Source organism: Marmota monax, unplaced genomic scaffold, assembly GCF_021218885.2.
Source record: "Marmota monax isolate L192 unplaced genomic scaffold, Marmota_monax_Labrador192_F-V1.1 WCK01_AAM20220418_F8-fsc00121, whole genome shotgun sequence".
Taxonomy (NCBI): Eukaryota; Metazoa; Chordata; class Mammalia; order Rodentia; family Sciuridae; genus Marmota; species Marmota monax.
Genome location: NW_026693351.1, coordinates 1,771,423 through 1,792,042, shown reverse-complemented (window position 1 = coordinate 1,792,042; position 20,620 = coordinate 1,771,423). Strand labels below are relative to the sequence as shown.

The window sequence follows — 20,620 nt, the reverse complement described above, 5'->3', positions numbered from 1 at the left end:
GACTACATAGGTCCCTTGTCCTGAATTTCCGAAAGCAGGGAAAAGCCTGAAGGCTTTAGTGAAGAAACTGACTTGCCTTCCCCCCATTCCTGCTTGTGGAGTTTACCAGGGCCTCATGCATGTTAGGCCAGTGCTCCTCCATGGAGCCACATCCCTAGCCCTGACTTATCTTTTTTTTTTTTTTAATATTTATTTTTTAGTTTTCGGCGGACACAACATCTTTATTTGTATGTGGTTCTGAGGATCGAACCCAGGCCGCACACATGCCAGGGAGCATGCTACCACTTGAGCCACATCCCCAGCCCCTTGACTTATCTTAAAACAATTTTTTTTGACTTGTTCTTTTAAGATATTCATGACAGTATACTGCTTTTTGGCATATTATACGTATATGGAGTATAACTTATTCTAATTAGGATCCCATTTTTGTGGCTGTATATGATGTGGAGTTATATTGGTTATGTATTCATATATGAGCAAAGGAATATTATGTCCATTTCATTCGACTGTCTTTCCTATTCCCATCCTCTCTCCCTTTCCTTCATTCCCCTTTGACTTATCCAATGAACTGCTATTCTTTCCTCCCTGACTTGTTATGTGTGTGCATCTGCATATCAGAAGGAAAATCTGGCATTTGGTTTTTGAGGATTGGCTTATTTCACTTAGCATGGTAGTCTCTAGTTCCAGCCATTTATTGGCAAATGTCACAAGCCCATTCTTCTTTAACTCCATTCTTCTTAATGGCTGAGTAATATTCCATTGTGTACACATACCACATTTTCTTTATTCACTCATCTGTTGAAGGGTATCTAGGTTGGTTCCGTAGCTTAGCTATTGTGAATTGAGCTGCTATAAACATTGATGTGGCTGCATCACTGAAGTATGCTGATTTTTTTAAGTCCTTTAGGTATAAGCCAATGAGTGGGATGACTGGGTCAAGTGGTGGTTTCATCCCAAGTTTTCTTTCTTTTTTTGGCGGGGGTACCGGGGAGGGAACTCAGGGGCACTCAACCACTGAGCCACATCCTCAGCTCTATTTTTTGAATTTTATTTAGAGACAGGGTCTCATTGAGTTGCTTGGTGCTTCACTGTTGCTGAGGCTGGCATTTAACTCTCAATCCTCTTGAACTGCTGGGATTACAGACATGTGCCACCGCACATGGCTCCATTCCCAGTTTTCTGAGGAATCTCCATACTGCTTTCCAGACTGGTTGCACCAATTTACAGGCCCACCAGCAGTGTATGAAAGAACATTTTCCCCCATATCCTCATCAACATTTGTTGTTCCTTGTATTCTAGATAATTGCCGTTCTGACTGGAGTAAGATGGGATTTCAGTGTAGTTTTGATTGGCATTTCTCTAGTTGCTAGAGATGTTGAACATTTTTTCATATATTTGTTGGCCATTGGTATTTCTTCTGGGAAGTGCCTGTTCAGTTCCTTTGCTTCCTCTCTTCGTATCCTTCCACCCTAGCCAGTCCTCTTTCTGTCCTTCAATTAGATGTGGTTAATACTTTAGTATGAATTAGTTTAGTATGAATTAGTTTAAATACAAGAGAGGGAGGGTAGACTTTCTTTATATATATATATATATATATATATATATATATATATATAGAGAGAGAGAGAGAGAGAGAGAGAGAGAGAGAATTTTTAATATTTATTTTTTAGTTTTTAGTTTTCAGTGGACACAACATCTTTGCTTGTATGTGGTGCTGAGGATCGAACCCGGGCCGCACACATGCCAGGCGAGCACGTTACCGCTTGAGCCACATCCCCAGCCCATGGGTAGACTTTCAAATGTGAGAATCTGGCTCAGTAAAGATTTTATAGGAGATCCTAGTCTTCTATTTGAAGGTATTTCTGTTCTTTGTCTGGAATTTTTGTATGGTCTTATATGTAAATATTGATTGCTTCCCCCTCCCCACTAATTCCACGTAGGAGATTGAAAGAATCCAGAGGTGCTCTACCATTTTGATACACCCAACCTTTTTATCTTATTTTGAGGCAGGGTTTCACTAAGTTTCCCAGACTGGCCTCCAACTTTCTACCCTCCTGCCTGACTCTCCTGAGTAGCTTGGGCTACAGGTAAGCACTGCCACACTCTCACACTCTACCTTTTTTTTTTTTTGCCAACTTCACTCAACTGCGTGGGCTCTCTCGTCCTGCGAGGAGGTTCACAGAACAGGGTAGAGGAGCGTGTGGCTGCGGAGTCGCTAATTAAGACCTCTGGAGACCAAGCAGGAAGCAGGTAGATTTTATTGCACAGTTACCACGTCTATATATACTCAGGCAGTAGCTAAGCAGATTACAGGCAGCCACCAATGCAATTTCTGGCCAACTATCTTTAAGGTGACACATTGAAGAGTGGGCTATGGAGCAAGTGCAGGGACTGCAACACACAGCCTCATGCCCAGGGCCGTGTCTAGGGGGTAAGCTGTTTGCGCTCACATGCCTAGTACGAGAGGAGTGGCCTGCCACTCAGGCGCCCTTAACGTATGCCATGTATGCAGTACTCCATGCACTTGTCCCCACTCTCAACACATTGTTTTGACTGGGGATCAGACCCAGGGGCACTTTATCACTGAGTTACATTATTAGCCCTTTTTAAAATTTTTTTTTTTTTGGGACAGAGCCTTGCTAAACTGCTGACGCTGGCCTTAATCTTGTTACCCTCTTACCTCAGTCTTCTCAGATGCTGGAATTACAGATGTGCACCACTGTGTCATGCAGAACATTTTTTTTAGAAGCCTTGTTTTCAAAACATTCACCCAACTGTGTTCTGATTGCCTTTTTTCTGTTGTCAGGAAACAAATGCACCCTCAAAGGACAAAGATTTTTCACCAGTGATAAAATTCAGAGAACTAAGTGGTTTCTGCTTAAACCCAGTTTTAGTTGAACGTAGTGGCACACACCTGTAATCTCAGGTTGAGGCAAGATGATCACAAGTTCAAGGCCTGCCTGAGCACTTTAGTGAGACCTTGTCTCAAAATAAAAATGGCTAGGAATTTAGCTCAGAGGTGCAGTGCTTGCCTTGGATGCCCATAGCCCTGTGTTCAATTCCCAGTACTGAAAACAGAAAGAAAAGAACATTTTTCAGGTAATTTGTTTTAGGTAAGGCTTGTAACTACTCTGGGAAGAAGATGGTATATCATCTTTGTGTTAAGAACCTTCCAGATGTTTTAGATCTTTTAGCTTCTGAGCCAAGTCTAGGCTTTTCACAGAATCCTAATAAAACTCCTCTAATGGGTGTTTTTTGATGACTGGCTTTGCATTTTAATTTATCTTATTTGTTTATATGTTTGAATAGGTAGTTATGTTAGTCAGCTTTCTGGCATTGTGACAAAATACCTGAAAACTATCAGTTTATGGTCAGGAAAGATTTATGTTAGCTCACAGTTTCAGAGTCAGTTTATGGTTGCTTGGCTCCATTGCTTTGGTCCGGTGGTGAGGCGGGGAGCACACAGTGAAGGAAAGCTGCTCACTTCACGATGGTAGGGAATCAAAGGGAAAGAGAAGGGGTGGAGACCCTAATATCTCCTTTGAAGGCACGCCCCCAGTGATCTAGTTTTCTTCTACTGGGCCCTGCCTCCCAAATGTTCCAGCACTTTCCAACAGCACAAAGGCTGGAAACCACACCTTTCGCATATGGGCTTTGGGAGATATTTAAGATGCAAACCTAGTGCTCTCCTAGACCCAGTATTATGATAAACAAATTCTCATGCTACCCACCAACCTGAAGATATTTTCTTTTCAATGGAGATTTTTGGAATTCAGTGTCCCTTCAGTTTTCTTTTTCCCTTTGTTAGTGGGGACTTAACAACTCAGGGGTGCTTCACCACTGAGCCACATCCTCAGTTCCTTTTTTTTTTTTTTTTTTTTGAGATAGGGTCTTGCTAAGTTGCTTAGAGCCTCACTAAGTTGCTGAGGCTGGCCTGAACTTTCGATCCTCCTGCCTCAGTCTCCCAAGTCGTGGAATTACAGATATATGCTACCATGCCCAGCTTCTTCAGTTTTCAAGAGGATTAATTTCACATTGAATTTTCTATGATCCAGTCTGTTCAGAATATTTGGCCATAAATGGGCCCCATCAGTGTGAACCAATTCAGAGAAGGCTGATCAAGAAGGCAAAGAGCCTAGAACTAAGGACAAGAGAAGATGATTTTGTAGGATTTTTAAAAAAATATTTTTTATTTGTTGATGGACTTTTATTTTAATTATTTGTATGTAGTGCTGAGCATTGACCCAGTGCCTCAGGCATGCTAGGCAAGCACTCTACCACTGAGCCACAACCCTAGCCCTGATTTGGAGTAGCCTTAATTATTTAAAGGGTTGTGGTAGGGTGTGGCAGTGACACCGTAATCCCAGTGCCTTGGGAAACAGAGATAGGAGGATCACTAGTTCAAGGCCAGCTTCAGCAATTTAGTGAGACCTTATCTTAAAATAAAAAATAAAAAGGGTTAGGGATGTAGCTCAGTGGTAAAGTGCCTCTGGGTTCAATCCCAGTACCCAAAGTAATAAATAAAATAAACAAATAACGTATTGTGATGTGAGGAGGGATTGTTTCTTCTTGTGGACAGGGGCAGATTTACTGTTAAGATAATTGGGTTTAAGCCTTAGGACTCCTTATTTGTAGACCCTGTTCCTGATTTTGAATACTTAAGTTTGTGTTTTCACACATTTCCACTACTAATTAGGGTTTTAGAAACCACAAAATCTGGAATTACCCCTTTCTTTGTGGCTCCAAAGAGCAAACCAGGACTTAAGATAGAAGTGGAGATCTGGGATGAGGATGTTCTTTCCATAAAGGAATATCCTTCCAAGAACCAGGAGGATTCCACCATGCAGTGGTCTAGTGTGGCAGGCATCCTGTATAGCAACCCACAATCTTCCTGGCAACATCCCCTCTTTCCTACTAACAGTACTTGGATTTGTTCAAAAAGTTAATGGGAAGCAGGATATGGTGGCACATACCTGTATTCCCTGCTACTTTGGAGGCTGAGGAAGGAGGATTGCTTGAGTCCAGGAGTTCAGGGCCAACCTAGGCAGCATAGTGAGACCCTGCCTCAAAATAAAAACGACTGGGAACTATAGCTCAGTGGTATAAATCCCAGTAATGGGTAAAAAAAGAAAGGAAAACAAACAAACAAAAAACGTTGAAGGAGAGCCCTTGATCTCAGAGAGGGAAGGCTCTTCTCCAAACCCCAAGGGTGAATTACGGTTGGTTTAGCCAATAATAATAATAATAATAATAATAATAATAATAATAATAATAATAATAATAAAAAAAAAACAGAGCGGCTTAAGTCTTTTTTAATCCCTAAGAAGTGTGGGGAGAGGAGATACTTGTAAATATTTACAGATTTTTTTTCATTTTTTGCGGTGTTGGGATGGACCCCCTTGCCTTGTGCACAGGTAGGCATGCGCTTTATCACTGGGTCACACCCTCAGCACTAAATCCATTCTTTCTTTTCTTTTTTGTACAGTGGATTGAACCAGGGGAGCTTAACCACTGAACCACACCCCAGTCCTTTTTAATATTTTATTTAGAGTTAATGTCTTGCTGAGATGCTTGGGGCCTAAGTTGCTGAGTCTGCCTTTGAACTCACGATCCTCAGCGTCCCCAGCCGCTGGGATTACAGGCAATGCACTGGGCCCTTTTAATTTTTTTTAATTCAAGAAAGGGTCTCACTAAATTGCGTAGCGCCTAACTTGCTGAGGTTGGCCTCGAACTCGTGATCCTCCTTCCCGTTTCTCACAGGGCTGGGATTACAGCGTTCGCCACCGCTCCCAGCCTCAGTTAATTTCTCGAATGATTGAATAATCTAGCAGCCAGTTTTCCAGGCACCTAAGGATGTCGCGCAGGTAGCGACAGCCGCCTTCGTGCACCCACGCCGCAAGTGCGGTCTGATACGCAGACGTCTTCGGCAGCGGCTCTCGAGCGGCGACAGCCGACTCCAGCTCTGCTCCGCCCGGCGCCCCTGTTTGACCAGAGCCTCTCCAGGAGGATTGACTTCCGGGGCGGGGTCATGGCCAGTTTAAGAGCGAGCGCCCCGCCCTCGAAAGCGGAATGCCCCGCCCTCGAGGGCGGAGCTCGGAAGGGCTTTAAGGGGCGGGCCGGCGGGAGACCGGGGTCCTCTTGAGATTAGCGCAGGGTGGGCTCGCGCTGTGGGCCGCCATTTCTTGGCGTCGCCTGAGGAGCCGCCCCCTCCTCAGCTTCTTGGAGCCCCCATCGCCGTCGTCCCCTGTCTCAGGTAAGCGTGAGGCCCGGCGGCCCCGGCTGCAAAGCCCCCTTCTCTCCCGGCGCGCGGACCCCTCCTCGCCCGGGGCGGCCTCGTCCCCGGGAGGTGGGTGGGGGCTGCTGCAGGACTCCAGACTGCCCGGGCCTTCCCCGCCCGGCCGGCTCCGTGAGCAGCCCGCTGGAGGGGAGGGGCGGCGGCGGAGTTTCGGGCGATACCGCGGCTCGGCGGGGTGAAAGCTTGCCCGGCGGCCGCGCTCCGGGCCGAGCCAGCCCGGGGCGGCGCTGGGCACTGCGCTCCTAGGAGCGGCGCGGGGCCTGCCAGCCGGCGAGGAAAGAGTGGCGGGCTAGGGAAACACCTCGAGTTCCCGTCGGGGTCCTGGAGCAGACGCCCGAAAGGACGCGTCTGGCTGATTGTATTGAGTAAAACTTCCGCCACTTGGAAGTTATGCGAGGCAGGTGTCCCCGGTCCTGGGAAGGGCGAAGGCACTCTCCCCGCTCCCGCCCGGCTTTTGTCGTGTTAATGATGAGCTCCTTGGTGGGTAAAGTTAATTGTATGGGTCTCTCATTTTTAGGGTTAGAGTGGTGAATTCTATTTAGAGCTGGAAGACATCGCTTTATTTGCTAGTATTTTAAACTAATTTCAAATTTTTTCTTTTCCAAGAATTAGGAGAAAAGTAAACATAACTACATTTCTTATGCAACCCGCAGTTCCATTAACCCTATTGCTGACATAACTAACCGGTTGCTGAGCTCTACGTGCCTTAGGTGGATTGTTTGGAGTAAGATAGTTTACAGGATTTAAATTTTTTTTTTTTTTTTTTAGTTATAGATGGACACAGTATCTTTATTTTGTTTATTTTTATGTGGTGCCGAGGATCAGACCCAGTGCCTCACATATGCTAGACAAGCGCTCTGCCACTGAGCCACAATCCCAGCCCTCACAGGATTTAAAATTTTTTTTTTAAAATCTCTGACTTCATTAGAAAACGATACATGCAGTTTCTCTGCTGTTGAATTACTAGTTGACGATTTTTTTTTTTTTACTGGGATTACTGGGACAAAAATGCTAATATCCTCATGGCATTTGCTGTAAATTGTCATATTGTTTTATTTTTATTTTTTAAATATTTATTTATTTATTTTTAGGTGTAGATGGATACAACCAATGCCTTTATTTTTATTTTTGTGGTGCTGAGAATCTGAGCACTCTGCCGCTGAGCCACAATCCCAGCCCTGGTATATTGTTTTATTAAGAAGCAATTACTTACCATGTTGTGGCCACCAGTCATAAATGTGTATACACGTTTCATCTTGGATATGCTTTAAAGCAACTTCTATTAATTCAGGTGGTAAATGATTACTTCAGTTTGCATTTCTAAGATTCTAAAGGAAACCCTTGTTGTTGAAAGTTAGTTTTTTTTTTTTTTTTAATTCTTTGAAACTTTACCATCCAGAAATTCCACTGTATTATATTAGTGTGTGCCCAGTATGCATGTTGCCATGGTGTATGTTGGATCAAAGTAGTGAGGAAGTCTGTCTAGGTCCCTATCTTTGTGTCTTAGTAGGGAAGTAGCCAGTTTAAAAAAAAATTAAGCAATTATGTTTTTTACTATTACACAAAGAAATGCCTGAGTACCAACAGGGGTGCCTAATTTAGACTCAGAAATCTGGGAGTGCTTTTCTGAGGAAAAGACATTTCACCTGTAAATCTGAAGATAACTACTTGAAGGAGGAGCAGAAAGAGAGAGAGGTGAAATGGAAAAAGATTATTCCAGAAAGATGAAACAACTAATGAACATAATCAAGACTTCTGGGCTGGCTGACTACTAGAGCAGAGAGCAGCTAGAGTGGGCAGGCAGGTAGGAGTAGTGTATGTGGGGGACGGTCATTAGAGAGAAACAAGGTCCCGATTTGTGGTTGCTAAAAAAAAAATTTACTGGCTGTAGTGTTTAAAAAAAAAAAATTGAGCAAGTGTGGGTGGGATGGGGAAAGAGAAACTTTTTTTTTTTTTAATTTTTTTAAATGTGATACTGGGGATTGAAGCCGTGCCAGGCACATACTAGGCAAGCAGTCTATCACTGAGCTACATCTCTAGCCCTTTTTTGAGATGGAGTCAGGATAAATTCCCCAGGCTGGATTCAAATTTGCAATTCTCCTGCCTCAGCCTCCCAGGGAGCTGGGATTACAGATGCATACCACCAGTGTGCCTGATTCAGACCAAACACACACACACACACACACACACACACACACACACACACACACGTTTCAGTACTGGGGACTGAACCCTGAACTCAGGGGTTATTTACTTTGACCTATATCCCTGGCCCTTTTTTAAATTTTTTATTTTGAAACAGTCTCACTAAGTTGCCCAGGCAGGCTTTGGACTTGTGATCAACTTGCTTCAGCTTCCTGCAAAGTTGGAATTAGAGGCAAACAACACAAAAGTTATTTTAAAAAAATGATAAAAGCTCAATGACACATTTGTGTATTCATATGAGCTCCAGATTGACCCTATCTAGAGAGAACCTTTACAGTTGGCATATCCTTCTAGTCCCTGTGTATGTGCAGGTGTGCATGCATGTGTGTCCTCCCCCTAATGTAGAATAATAACGTGTACCTTTTTTTTGGTTTGATTTTTCACTTACAAATTTTTTTTTTAATATCTTTATTTTTTATGTGGTGCTGCTGAGAATCGAACCCAGTGCCTCAGGCATGCTAAGTGAGTGCACAACCACTTGAGCCACATCTCAGGCCCTTCACTTACAAATTTTTAAAAAGATTTTTCTTTATAAACCACTGAACATTTACTTTTTTAAAAAAAAAAATATATATATTTAGTTGGACTAATACCTTTTTTAATTTTTTTATTAGTTGCACATGACAATACAATGATCTTGACATATCATACATTTGAATCAAATGGGTATATTTTCTCATTTTATAATACCTTTATTTTATTATTTTTATGTGGTGCTGAGGATTGAACCTAGTGCCTCACGTGAATGAGGCAAGTGCTCTACCACTGAGCTACAACCCTAGCCCCTCACTTAGGAATTTAATCAATATTTAAGTCAACTGTATTTTTAAAAGAATAACTGTATTGTATACTGTTATATGTACCATAACTTTACATGCTGATGGACATAATTTAAAATTTCCTAAATCACTTATACCCAGAAAAATTCTTAATCTTACAATAGATCACATAAGTTACTGTTTTATTTGGCCATCTACCAGAAATAGAATTGCTGAATGCAAAGATACGCATATTAAATTTTTTAACAGCATGTTTAAAAACCATATTTAAAGAAGACAGTTTATGAAAATGATTGTTTTTCTCAGCCTTTTAAACATTGACTACTTTAAGTCTTTTAATGACAAGCAATATCTTCTTTTGTTTGTTTGAAACAGGGGCTTACTATATTGCCCATGCTGTCCTTGAACTTCTGGTTCCAACCCATCTTGCCTCCAGCTCAGCCTCCCTCATACCAGTTGGGACAATAGACATGGGCTACTGTGCCCAGCTTTATCTTTTATTTTTTTCCCCCATGCTAGGGATCAAACCCAGTGCCTCACACATTCTAAGCAGGTTCTACCATGAAGCCACATCCCCAGCCCTATCTTACTTTTTAATATGGATTTTTGAGGGTTTGTTGAGCATGTCTTTTACAAAGTTTTCTTTTCCCCCTGGTGTTGGGGATGGAACCCATAGTTTTGAGCATGCCAGGTTAACAGTCAACCACTAGACCACATCTGAGCCATGTAAATATCTTTTATGATTTTTTTTTTTTTTTGGTACTGGGAATTGAACCCAACTGAGCTACATTCCCAGCTTTTTTTATTTTGAAGCAAAATCTTGCTAAATTGTTGAGGCTGCCCTAGAACTTGCAATCCTCCTGCGTTAGCCTCCCGAGCTGCTGGGATTACAGGTGTGCATTACCGTGCCCAGTTCCCAGCCTTTTAAAATATTTTATTTTGTTTATTTTATTTTTTTTGTGGTGCTGGGGATTGAATCTAGATTCTTGTGCTTGCTAGGCAAGTACTACCACTGAGCTATATCCCCAGCCTCTCAATCCATTTTTTAGTTTTTATTTTGAGACAGTGTCTGAGTTGCCCAGGCAGGCCTCAAATTTGTGATTCTTCTGCTTTAGCCTCCTGAGTTGTTGAGATTATAGGCGTGCGCCACTGCCCCTGGCCAGGAATCTTTTTTTATTATCTTTTAAGCCTTGTTTCTTATCTTGCCCATTTAAAAAAATTGTGTTTTTTATCTAAATGATTTGTAATAGTTGTTCACTAAACTGCATATTAATCCTTCAAAAATTTTTTTTTTCAGATTGTTTAAAAGCTCTTCACACTAGCTAGATATGGTGGTATATACCCATAAACCATAATACTAGCTATTTGGGAGGCTGGGGCAGGAGGATCACGAAGGTTTTTGTTTTTTGGTTGTTGTTGTTAATAATTTTGATTTAGTTGTAGTTGAACACAATACCTTTTTAAAATTTATTTATTTTTATGTGGTGCAAAGGATCGAACCCAGTGTCTCTTGAACGTGTTAGGTGAACGTTGTACCACTGAGCTACAACCCCAGCCCTTGTTTGGTTGTTTTTGCAGTACTGGGGACTAAACTGAGAGGTGCTCTACCACTGAGCTATATTGCCAGTCCTTTTTATTTTTATTTTGAGACAGGGCCTTGTAAATTTGGGAAGGCTGGATTTGAATATGCAGTTCTGTCTCCAGACTCCCAAGGAGCTGGGATTGCAGGTGTGGGCCATCAGTCCTGGCAGGATCTCAAGTTTGAGGCCAGCCTGGGCAGTTTAGTCAGACTCTGTGGTAGAGTGCTTGCTTGCCTACCATGTACAAGTACTAGTACCTTTTCATTTCTTTTTCACTTTAAATCTTTAGTGCATCTGTAATTTTATTTTTGGAGGCACTTTCATATTCCTGTAAAAATAACTTACTGTTCCTGATTCTGAGTTTTATCATTCAAAATGGAAGATATTAAAATTCTAAATTTATTGGTAGTTGTGGCACCTGTTAAGAAATTATAGTCCTAGCTACATAGGAGGTGAGGTGGGAATCCAGGAATTGGGAGTAACATAGGGAGACTCTGTTCAAAAAAATTTTTAAATTCTAAATCTGAAAACTTTTTTTTTTTTTTTTTTTTTTAATAAAAACAGGCTAACTCGTGAGTGAATCAGTTTTTAAGGTGTCAGGATAATATGGAAGAAAAATTGTTTTACACTTAGTTTCCTAGGAAACACAAAATTGCAGTACATTTTGAACATATTTTTCCTTTGAAAATTTTTATTATAGAGAAATTCAACATATATAAGAGTCACGAGAGTGTAATGAACCCCCTGCGTACCTATGACCCAGTTTCAATAGCTGTTGACCAATTTGTTTCATCTCTTTCAGGACTTAATTCCCTTCTCTGTTAGTTTGATCCAAATACCAGGCAAAACATCTTTTCCTTATGTAAATATTTAAGTATGTATCTCTAAGAGATAAGGACCTTTTTAAAAATCAAACATCAGTACAAAAAGTGGCTGAAATTCTTTGGTTAGTGTTCAAATGTGTGTTTTTATAATGTATTTCTTTGGGCATTTCCAGTATAAACTATATCTCCTCAGTTGCAATTTGTAGTTATGATTAGATCAGTATTTAGTGTTAATCGTGAACTTTAGTAGCTAAGTCATATAGTGTATTGTGATTATTTGCATTTTCTGTGCAACTTATTTTTTCTGCAATTAATAATCTTTTGTTGGTTTAGTTATATATACTTATTCTCAAATTCTTTGTTGTGCAAATTAAGCACATTAGGTTAGCAAGTTGACTTTTTTTTTAAGCATATAAAGCAGGGTTTGACCTTGTTTTTATGGTGTTTCCAGCCCTCTATTTGGTATTTTCAAACATAATATAGTATACTGTATCTTTAAAATTACTAACATCTGTTTTAACTATTTTTGTTTAGCCTTAATGTTCTTAGTAGAGATAAGGAAACAAGTAACTAAAGTAATATGACATAAATGTTTGTTAGGTAGTAATTTACATTCTGTAGAGCCAGGCATGGTATCATGTGCACTGCAGAGACTGAGATGAGAAGGAAGGATCCCTTGACTCTAGTTTGATTGAGATCAGGCTGGGCAGCATAGGGAGACCACTATCTTTAAAACAAAAAGAAAGAAAAAAAATAGAATATTTAATAATATATGGTGTTTGAATTATGCTTATATTTTAGCTAAAGTAGGTGATTATTTTCATAAGTGCTTAGAAAGGAAATGGAACTTCTCAGAATTGTTGGATCATCAAACTATAACTTGGTACTGTCTAACATTTTCCAATGTTTGTGGGGATATTTCTGTACATATATAATTTATTGATCCAGGGGTTTGATGAATTTTATAAATGTTTGCCTTTTCTTGCCAAATCAGCTTGTAAAATAGTTCAGTAAATTTAGAAAACTGCAAGCCATGGGGCTGTCTTATATGTGCCTTTAAAAACTTGGGTTTTTAAAAGTAAACATTATTTTTTTAGTATTTATTTTTTAGTTGTAGTTGGACACAATACCTTTATTTATTTATTTTATGTGGTGCTGAGGATTGAACTCGGGGCCTCGCACGTGCTAGGCGAGCGTTCTACTGCTGAGCCACAACCCCAGCCCAAAAGTAAACTAATTTTTAATGGGCAAAATTATATTTAATATATACAACATGATTTTTTGATGTATGTGTAAAAAGTAGCTAGTTTTATTTTTCTTTTCAAAATAGTGTTCATAGGACTTTACTAAATATTTATTTCACTCCAAGTTGGGTGGAGTGTACTTTTTCTCCTGATGATTTTGTTCTCTCTGGTTTTATAGTGACAAAAATGCTGAGCTTCCTCCGTAGAACTCTTGGGCGCCGGTCAATGCGTAAACATGCTGAGAAGGAACGACTCCGAGAAGCACAGAGAGCTGCCACACACATCCCTGCAGCTGGAGATTCTAAGTCCATTATCACATGCCGGGTGTCCCTCCTGGATGGCACTGATGTTAGCGTGGACTTGCCGGTATGTGGGTTTTGCCGAGCTTGCAAATTCTATATGAGATTACTGTCTTTCTTTCTTTGAGCTTTCTATTGATGATAACTTTTGGGGGGAATTAGACAGTCTGGGTTAGTATGCATCAGGCACTTTAATGTTTGGGTACATGGATCAGGTAATCTTAGACCAAAAATACTTGGAATAATACTTCCTCTGGAGTACTAACCTGAAACATTTAAGTGATAGGGCGGTTATTGGTATGGATTAACCTGTGCCTGTTCATGTATGCTCTTGATGATAACTGTAGATAGTATAATCTAATGAATTTCTTACAATCCTTGTTAAGCATTTATTAAAGCAATGAGTGTCTTTGGGAACCATAGTCAAATTTACATGTGTACTATATGACTTTTAGTTCTTTATACTTTCCAAATACTTTTTTTGGCAGAGGCAGGGTGCACACTGGAAATTTAACCCAGAGGTGATTTACCACTGAGCTACATCCCCAGTTCTTTAAAAAAAATTTTTTTTGTGTGTGTCTGGGGGGGCGGATAGGGTTCCACTAAGTTACTTAGGGCCTTGCTAAGTTGCTAAGGCTAATCTTGAACTTGCCATCCTCCTGTCTCAGTCTCTTGAGCTGCTAGGATTATAGGAGTGCAGTAGTGCACTTGGTGAAACCTCTTGCTTTCCTTAAAACAAAACGGACACTTCTCTACAATCTTGTGTGCCTGTAGAAATTTTAATGAAATGAAGTGAGAAAAAGAACTTTCTTCATACCACTAAGATCTAACTGCCTCTTTGTTCCCAAAGTACCTTGCATTATAGATTTTCAAAAAATGAACCAATCTTTATTTCAGAAAAGGATATTATAATTGTATTTGTGTTTTAGGTGGTTCCCCGCCCATCTCCAAATGCAGCGTCATTAATTCACAGGCTTTAAAAGGCTGGCGGGAAGCATTGGAGTTTCTTTTTGAACTACTTACTAATACCAGATCTCTTTCAAGTGTCTTTGTTCTTCATTCAAAAACTTTATGTATGTTGTGTGATTTGACATAGATTCATGGGTGGTCCTTTGATGTCTTTCCTCCGTCCACACTTTTTTAGTACCCACTCATATACCTGAATCTCAATTTTGAAAGTCTCTTTAGGCAAGGCTATATATATAGCCTAGATGTTGCTACATTAGTTAAGTGGGCTCTGAAAGCCCTTAAACTTGGTGAGTTTAAAGAATTGGATAGTTTGTTCTAAAGACCTTTCAGATTAATTAAATAATTTGAAATGTACTGGGGATGTACCTTACACATCTTTTTTTGTTTTTGTTTTTTGGGTGCTAGGGATTGAACTCATGGCCTCATGCTTGCTAGGCAAGCACTCTGCCACTGAGCTACAATGCCAGCCATACCTTATACATTTAAAAATATTGGAATATGATAAAAATTAATGAAAGACTCAGGATTTCTTGAAGTTTTTTGGAGTTGTCATTATGTGTACTTGCTATTTTTATATATTAGTCTGTACATTTTTGATTCTGTAAAACTTAAAGGAAAGTTTTCTTTCTATAAGGGCTTCTCAAGGATTGAGAGACATTCCAACATGAGATAGTTTAAGATAGTTCTCATGTTAACTTCTTATCCCATTTGATAAGAATCTTGAGTTTTGTGTACCAATCCATAAAAATATCATTAGATATGTGGTGAAAAGCTTGAGATTACTGGTTCCTGGAAAAGGTTTCCTATTACCTAATGTTTGAAGTATGAACTTGCAGGACTGTTGATGGATAGGTTGGTACTAGGAGAATTTGTAAAGCTTTTTTTCAAAAGCAGTGTATTATAGAAGAGAAACAGCACCAGACTTTAAAGTAGTGGAATAAATGTCTAGTGACTGGTCTAGAATAGTTTCCTAAGGTGTGGTATACTCAGTAAGGTGTATGTGATGCTTGATCAAGTCCAGAAATCCTAGCTGGCTCGTCACGAGGCAGTTGCAGTGAAACAGCCAGAATTTTAGATTTGAGTCCTTATGGAATAAAAACAATAGCCTTTTTTTTTTTTTTTTTTAGTTTTAGGTGGACACAAAACCTTTATTTTTTTTATTTTTATGTGATGCTAAGGATCTTACCCAGTGCCTCACACATGCTAGGTGAGTGCTCTACCGCTGAACCACAACCCCAGCCAGAACAATAGCCTTTTTAGTCTTTGCTGGTGAAATCTTAAAGTTAGTGATGTAACTCTAGATACTTGCTTGAATATAAAATGGACATTTTCTTGCAAATAAAACCATCTTACTAAAGAAAAAGGTAGGTCAGAGGATTATTAATTTCTTACAAAATAAATGTAAGTTTTTGTTTTTTCTCATTTAGCTTTTCAACTAGTCTGGGTGATTCTGGGAGATTTAGAATTGATTTTGGAAATTGAATGAAGCACATATTCATTTCCTATTAGGATTAGGGTCACTAGTGATTATAGCTAGCCAGCATGGAATTAAGATGATTGCCCAGGTAATATATAAGGGATTATCTGTTGAGTATTTATTTTTGCAATGCTAGGGATCAAACCCAGAGCCTCACATATGCTAGGCAGACAACACTACCACTGAGCTACATCCCCAGCAAGTGCTCTACCACTGGGCTACTCTCAAACTCTATGATTACATAGAAAAATTTAATTGGTGGACTTTGAATTAATGTATACTAGTGGTATTGATCATTTGGTTGGGAGTGAGAGTACTGGGGATTAAACCCAGGGATGCTTTGCCACTGAGCTTCGTCCCAAGCCCTTAATTTTTTATTTTGAGACAGGATCTTGCTTATTTGCTTAGGGCTTCACCAAGTTGCTGAGGCTGGCCTCAAATTTGAAATCCTCCTGTATCAGCCTCTTGAGTCATTGGGGTTACAGGTAGTAGTGATTATTTTCTTATTCCTGCTCTCCTTCCTCTTGAAAACTGGGGAAACTACTTTCTCCTTTTTCTCTGCTCTTCCTTTTTCAACTAAATATAGTAAGAATACCTTTCAGTGATTCAGAGACATCAGAGAGAAATTTTTAACTCTTTTGATTTTTAAATTCTGTTTTAAAATGCTGCAGTAAATTCTTCAAATTCCTTTGAGAGTTTAGATTTCTATCAAGTAAACAATATGTCGTATAAAAATTTGCATCTTCTAAGTGTTAAATCAATATGTGTTATATCAAAAACTGTTATATCAATAATAAAATATTTGGCTAATCAATAGATAATAATTTTCATATACATACTTTACTGATAGCAATGTCAAAAGCTTTTAAATTATACAGGCCATGTATAGTTACACTTTTAAATATAGTAGTCCCCCTCACCTGTGGCTTCACTTTTCTGTGATTTTATTTTATATTTGTGTTAGAGATTGAACCCAGAGCCTCATGAATGCTAGACAGACACTCTGTCACTGAGCTACATCCCCAGCCTTTTCTATGATTTTAGTCACTTGTGGTCATCATGGTCAAAAAATATTGTGAAATATTCCAGAGATAATTTATAACTCTTAAAGTACATTGATATAATTTTCTTGTTTTATTATTATTTTTATTACTCTCTCCTGTGCCTAATTTATAAATTAAATTCTACACTGGGTATGTATACATAGAAAAAAATCTTTTTATGTGGTTTGGTACTGTCTGTGGTTTCAGACATACTCTGAGGGTCTTGGAACATATGCCTTGAGGATAAGGGGATTACTGTAAATGAAAACCATCTCATATTCTTGAATTCGAAGACTTAAAGTAATTAGGATAACAGTACACTTCAAACTGTTTGCAGATTCAGTGCAGTCCTCGCCAGAATCCCAGGTGATATATTGTGGAAATCGACAAGCTGACTCTAAAAGTCATGTGAAATTGCAGGGGACCCTGAATGGCCAAAACAGTATTAAAAGTAGAATATTCACTTTTTAAGTACTTCCCAATTTTAAGACTTAAAACAAAGCAAAAATAATCAAGATGATGTGCTTTTGGCATAAGGATAGTCTGATGAATGGAATAGAATGGTAAATCGATCCATCTGTGGTCAGTTGATTTCCCCCTCCCCACACACCCCCCTACAAGGGTGCCAAGAGCATTCAATGGGGAAAGAATAATTGTTTTAACAAATGATTCTAGGCCCACTGGTTATCCATATGAGAAAAAATAAAGTTGAGCCGTTACTTCATACCATGTACAGATCAAAGAGCTGCACATCAGGCATGATGGCACATGGTGCCACTTAACTATATCCCCCTAGCCCTTTTTATTTTTTATTGAGACAGTTTCTTGCCAAAATTCCTTTAATTTGGAATCTTCCTGCCTCAGCTTCCTGAGTTACTTGGATTATAGGTGTGTGCCACCAGGCCCAACCTAGGTGATGTGGCAGTATTCTTAAATTGACTTCAGTGAAGTTATTCATATCTGTGAATTCATTATATAAAAATTATAAAAAAATTCATTATAAAAATTCATTATATACTTTAGTGGCAAATGGTATGTGAATTATATTTCAAAAAAACTATTTACAAAAAAACAAATTTTATATATTTCTGTTTAACTCCACTTAAACTTTTTAGGGTTTTTTTTTTTTTTTGAGAGAGAGAATTTTTTAATATTTATTTTTTACTTTTTGGTGGACACAACATCTTTATTTTATTTTTATGTGGTGCTGAGGATCGAACCCAGCGCCCTGCGAATGCCAGGTGAGCGCGCTACCGCTTGAGTCACATCCCCAGCCCCAAGCTTTTTAGTTTTTAAGAAACATAAAAATGGTACAGGTTTAATTTAAAGGTGATATGCTTGATTTGTTACAGGATAAAAAGCAGTGATGATGGGGTTTCAAACTTACACTGGCAAGTGAGATTGCAGAGGAAGAAGTTCCCAGTACATGCATAGGATATGGGAAGGAATAAAGATTAGAAATGAGTAAAACATAGTTCTAACTCTGCTGGATGGGGTAATATAAATTGTGTGGAAGATTATGAGAGTAAGTGAGCCATCATGAAGAGGGTGTTAATAGAATGGAAATCAAGAAGGTTTCAGAGAGTACTTTTAGAAGCTGTTTTAGGTTTAAGGAATTATTAGATGTTTTGTGGACTTCTTTTTTTTTTTTTTTAAAGAGAGAGTGAGAGAGAGAGAGAGAATTTTAATATTTATTTTTTAGTTATTGGCGGACACAACATCTTGTTTGTATGTGGTGCTAAGGATCGAACCCGGGCCGCACGCATGCCAGGCGAGCGCGCTACCACTTGAGCCACATCCCCAGCCCTTGTGGACTTCTTATAGTCCTTTGCACGTAGTAGATGCTTTAAAATATTGATTAGTTGTTTATGGAAGTGCATGGAGAGAAAATGAGGAATTACCAAGAGGGAAATAGCACAGCAGCTAGAGAATGGCTGGGTAGGGAAGATCTGAGTTTGTTTTAATGATGTTCTTTAGGAATTGGTTTTATATTCACAGGTAGAGATGGGAATATATGGAATATAGGGAGCGACATTCAAGAAGGAATATGTTCTGCTGAGAAAGAAAGCTGATCAAAGATGTTCTTAATCTGTATAAAAGAATATACAAAGAGGACTGGGTCTGAAAGAGGTGGTGACCTGAAATAATTTGTTAGGAGGAAAACAGAAGAATGTAAATAGCAAGTTCTGGTGTTGAGGCAGCTGAAAAATGGACTTATAGTCAATGAGAGCTGAGTGAGTCTGTGTTTTCACTTTTCCCAATTTTAATGCTACAACATGAAAGAGTATATAGAAATAAATAGAATATTGGCCCTGGAATCAAGAATCTCACATCTGTAATCTACAGACTGGCCATATGAGATCTTTTTACCATTGCTTAAACTGATGAGCCACTTTACAACTCTGAGCCTTTACATAGGTTTTATACTAACCAGAATTACAGGTACAAAGTAATATGGAGGAAGGAAGATCCAGTCTGTCACATTACTGGAAGGCAGCACAGGTGTTGTCTTTCTTTATTTTTCACTAATCTGAACCCAGGGCCAAGCACACACTTTATCATTGTGTTACAACCCAAGCCCCAGTGTTTCAATATTATTTTTTTTTTTTTTTAAGAATTTTCAAGGGCTGGGGTTGTGGCTTAGTGGTAGAGTGTTTGCCTTGCACACGTGAGACCCTGGGTTCCATCCTCAGCACCACATAAAAAAATAAATAAATAAAAATAAAGATATTGTGTCCACCTACAACTAAAAAAAATTAAGAAAAAAAAGAATTTCAAAAAAGAAATCATTTTCAAATTGATTGTTCTCCTTCCCGACTTCTTAAAAAATAAAGGAAACTCATTAACTTAAAAAAAAGAATTTTCAAAATATTTTTTATAGTTGTAGATGGACACAATATCTTTATTTTTTTAAATGTTGTGCTGAGGATCCAACCCAGTGCCTCTTATGTGTGTGTGGCAAGCATTCCACTACTGAGCCACACCAGCGTTTTGATTCTTGAGACACAAGAGTCAAGAGTTTATTAGGAGCATAAAGAACCTTCTAAGCAGAAAGAAATGCATTTTGCGAAGGCTCAGAGGCATGACTTATTAGGAAGTTAAAACATAAAAATGCTGGAGTGAGGGGTTGGGGTTATAGCTCAGTGGTACAGTGCTTGCCTTGCACATATGAGGCACTGGGTTTGATCCTTAGCACCACATAAAAATAAATAAAGATATTGTGTCCATCTTAAAAAAAGAAAAATGTTGGAGTGACCAAGACAAAGTTGTAAGCAAGAACAGTTAATTTGCACTTTAATTTGTAGATATTAGTCAGGCTTGGTGGCATGCCTGTAATCCCCCCAACCCAGGACACTGAGGCAGGAGTCAAGTCAGGGCCAGCTTCAGCAATTTAAACCCTGTCTGAGGATAAAAAAAAAAAGAAAAAATCTGGGGGCTGGGATAGTGTGAGGCACTGGGTTTGATTTTTAGACCTTTATTTTATTTATTTGTACATGGTGCCATCAACAACTAAAAAAAAAATCTGTAGATTGTGAGGAATAATTAATGTTGACTTAGGATTTAAAAGCCCCTGAGTCTAATGTATTCTGGAAATCCCAATAAAAGTGCTTTTCTCCTTAAAAAAAAAAAAAAAAAGTCAAATTAGGCAAAAATAAGAAGCAAAAGACATCTAGATAAGAAGGAAAGAAGCAAGATATGTTCAAGATGATATCAAACATATAGAAAATGCTAATGATTTTGCAAAACAATCTATTGGAGCTAATAAATTGATACAGCAACATCTCAAGATAAATTAGAAAAAAAATTAGTTGCATAGTTGTGCATGAGCAGTGAACAATCTGAAATTAACTATTCTATTTACAATAGCATCAGGGAGAATGAAATACTTGGAATACATTTATCCA

The 20,620-nt window shown here is 38.9% G+C and overlaps 1 protein-coding gene across 4 annotated transcripts in view; it reads left to right on the top strand.

The window, feature by feature from the left end:
• The first annotated feature begins 6,096 nt into the window (after positions 1-6,096).
• Positions 6,097-20,620, top strand: part of Epb41l5 (erythrocyte membrane protein band 4.1 like 5) — a 111,476-nt gene continuing 96,952 nt past the window's right edge. For 3 of the 4 annotated variants that reach the window (XM_046456854.2, XM_046456852.2, XM_046456855.2), the window contains exons 1-2: positions 6,097-6,253; positions 13,106-13,293. In XM_046456854.2, coding sequence (XP_046312810.1) covers positions 13,114-13,293 — 180 coding nt within the window. In that variant the 5' untranslated portion in view covers positions 6,097-6,253; positions 13,106-13,113. Of the gene's footprint in view, positions 6,254-6,550; positions 6,776-13,105; positions 13,294-20,620 lie in introns of those variants that run through there. The other variant, XM_046456853.2, reaches the window with a different exon arrangement.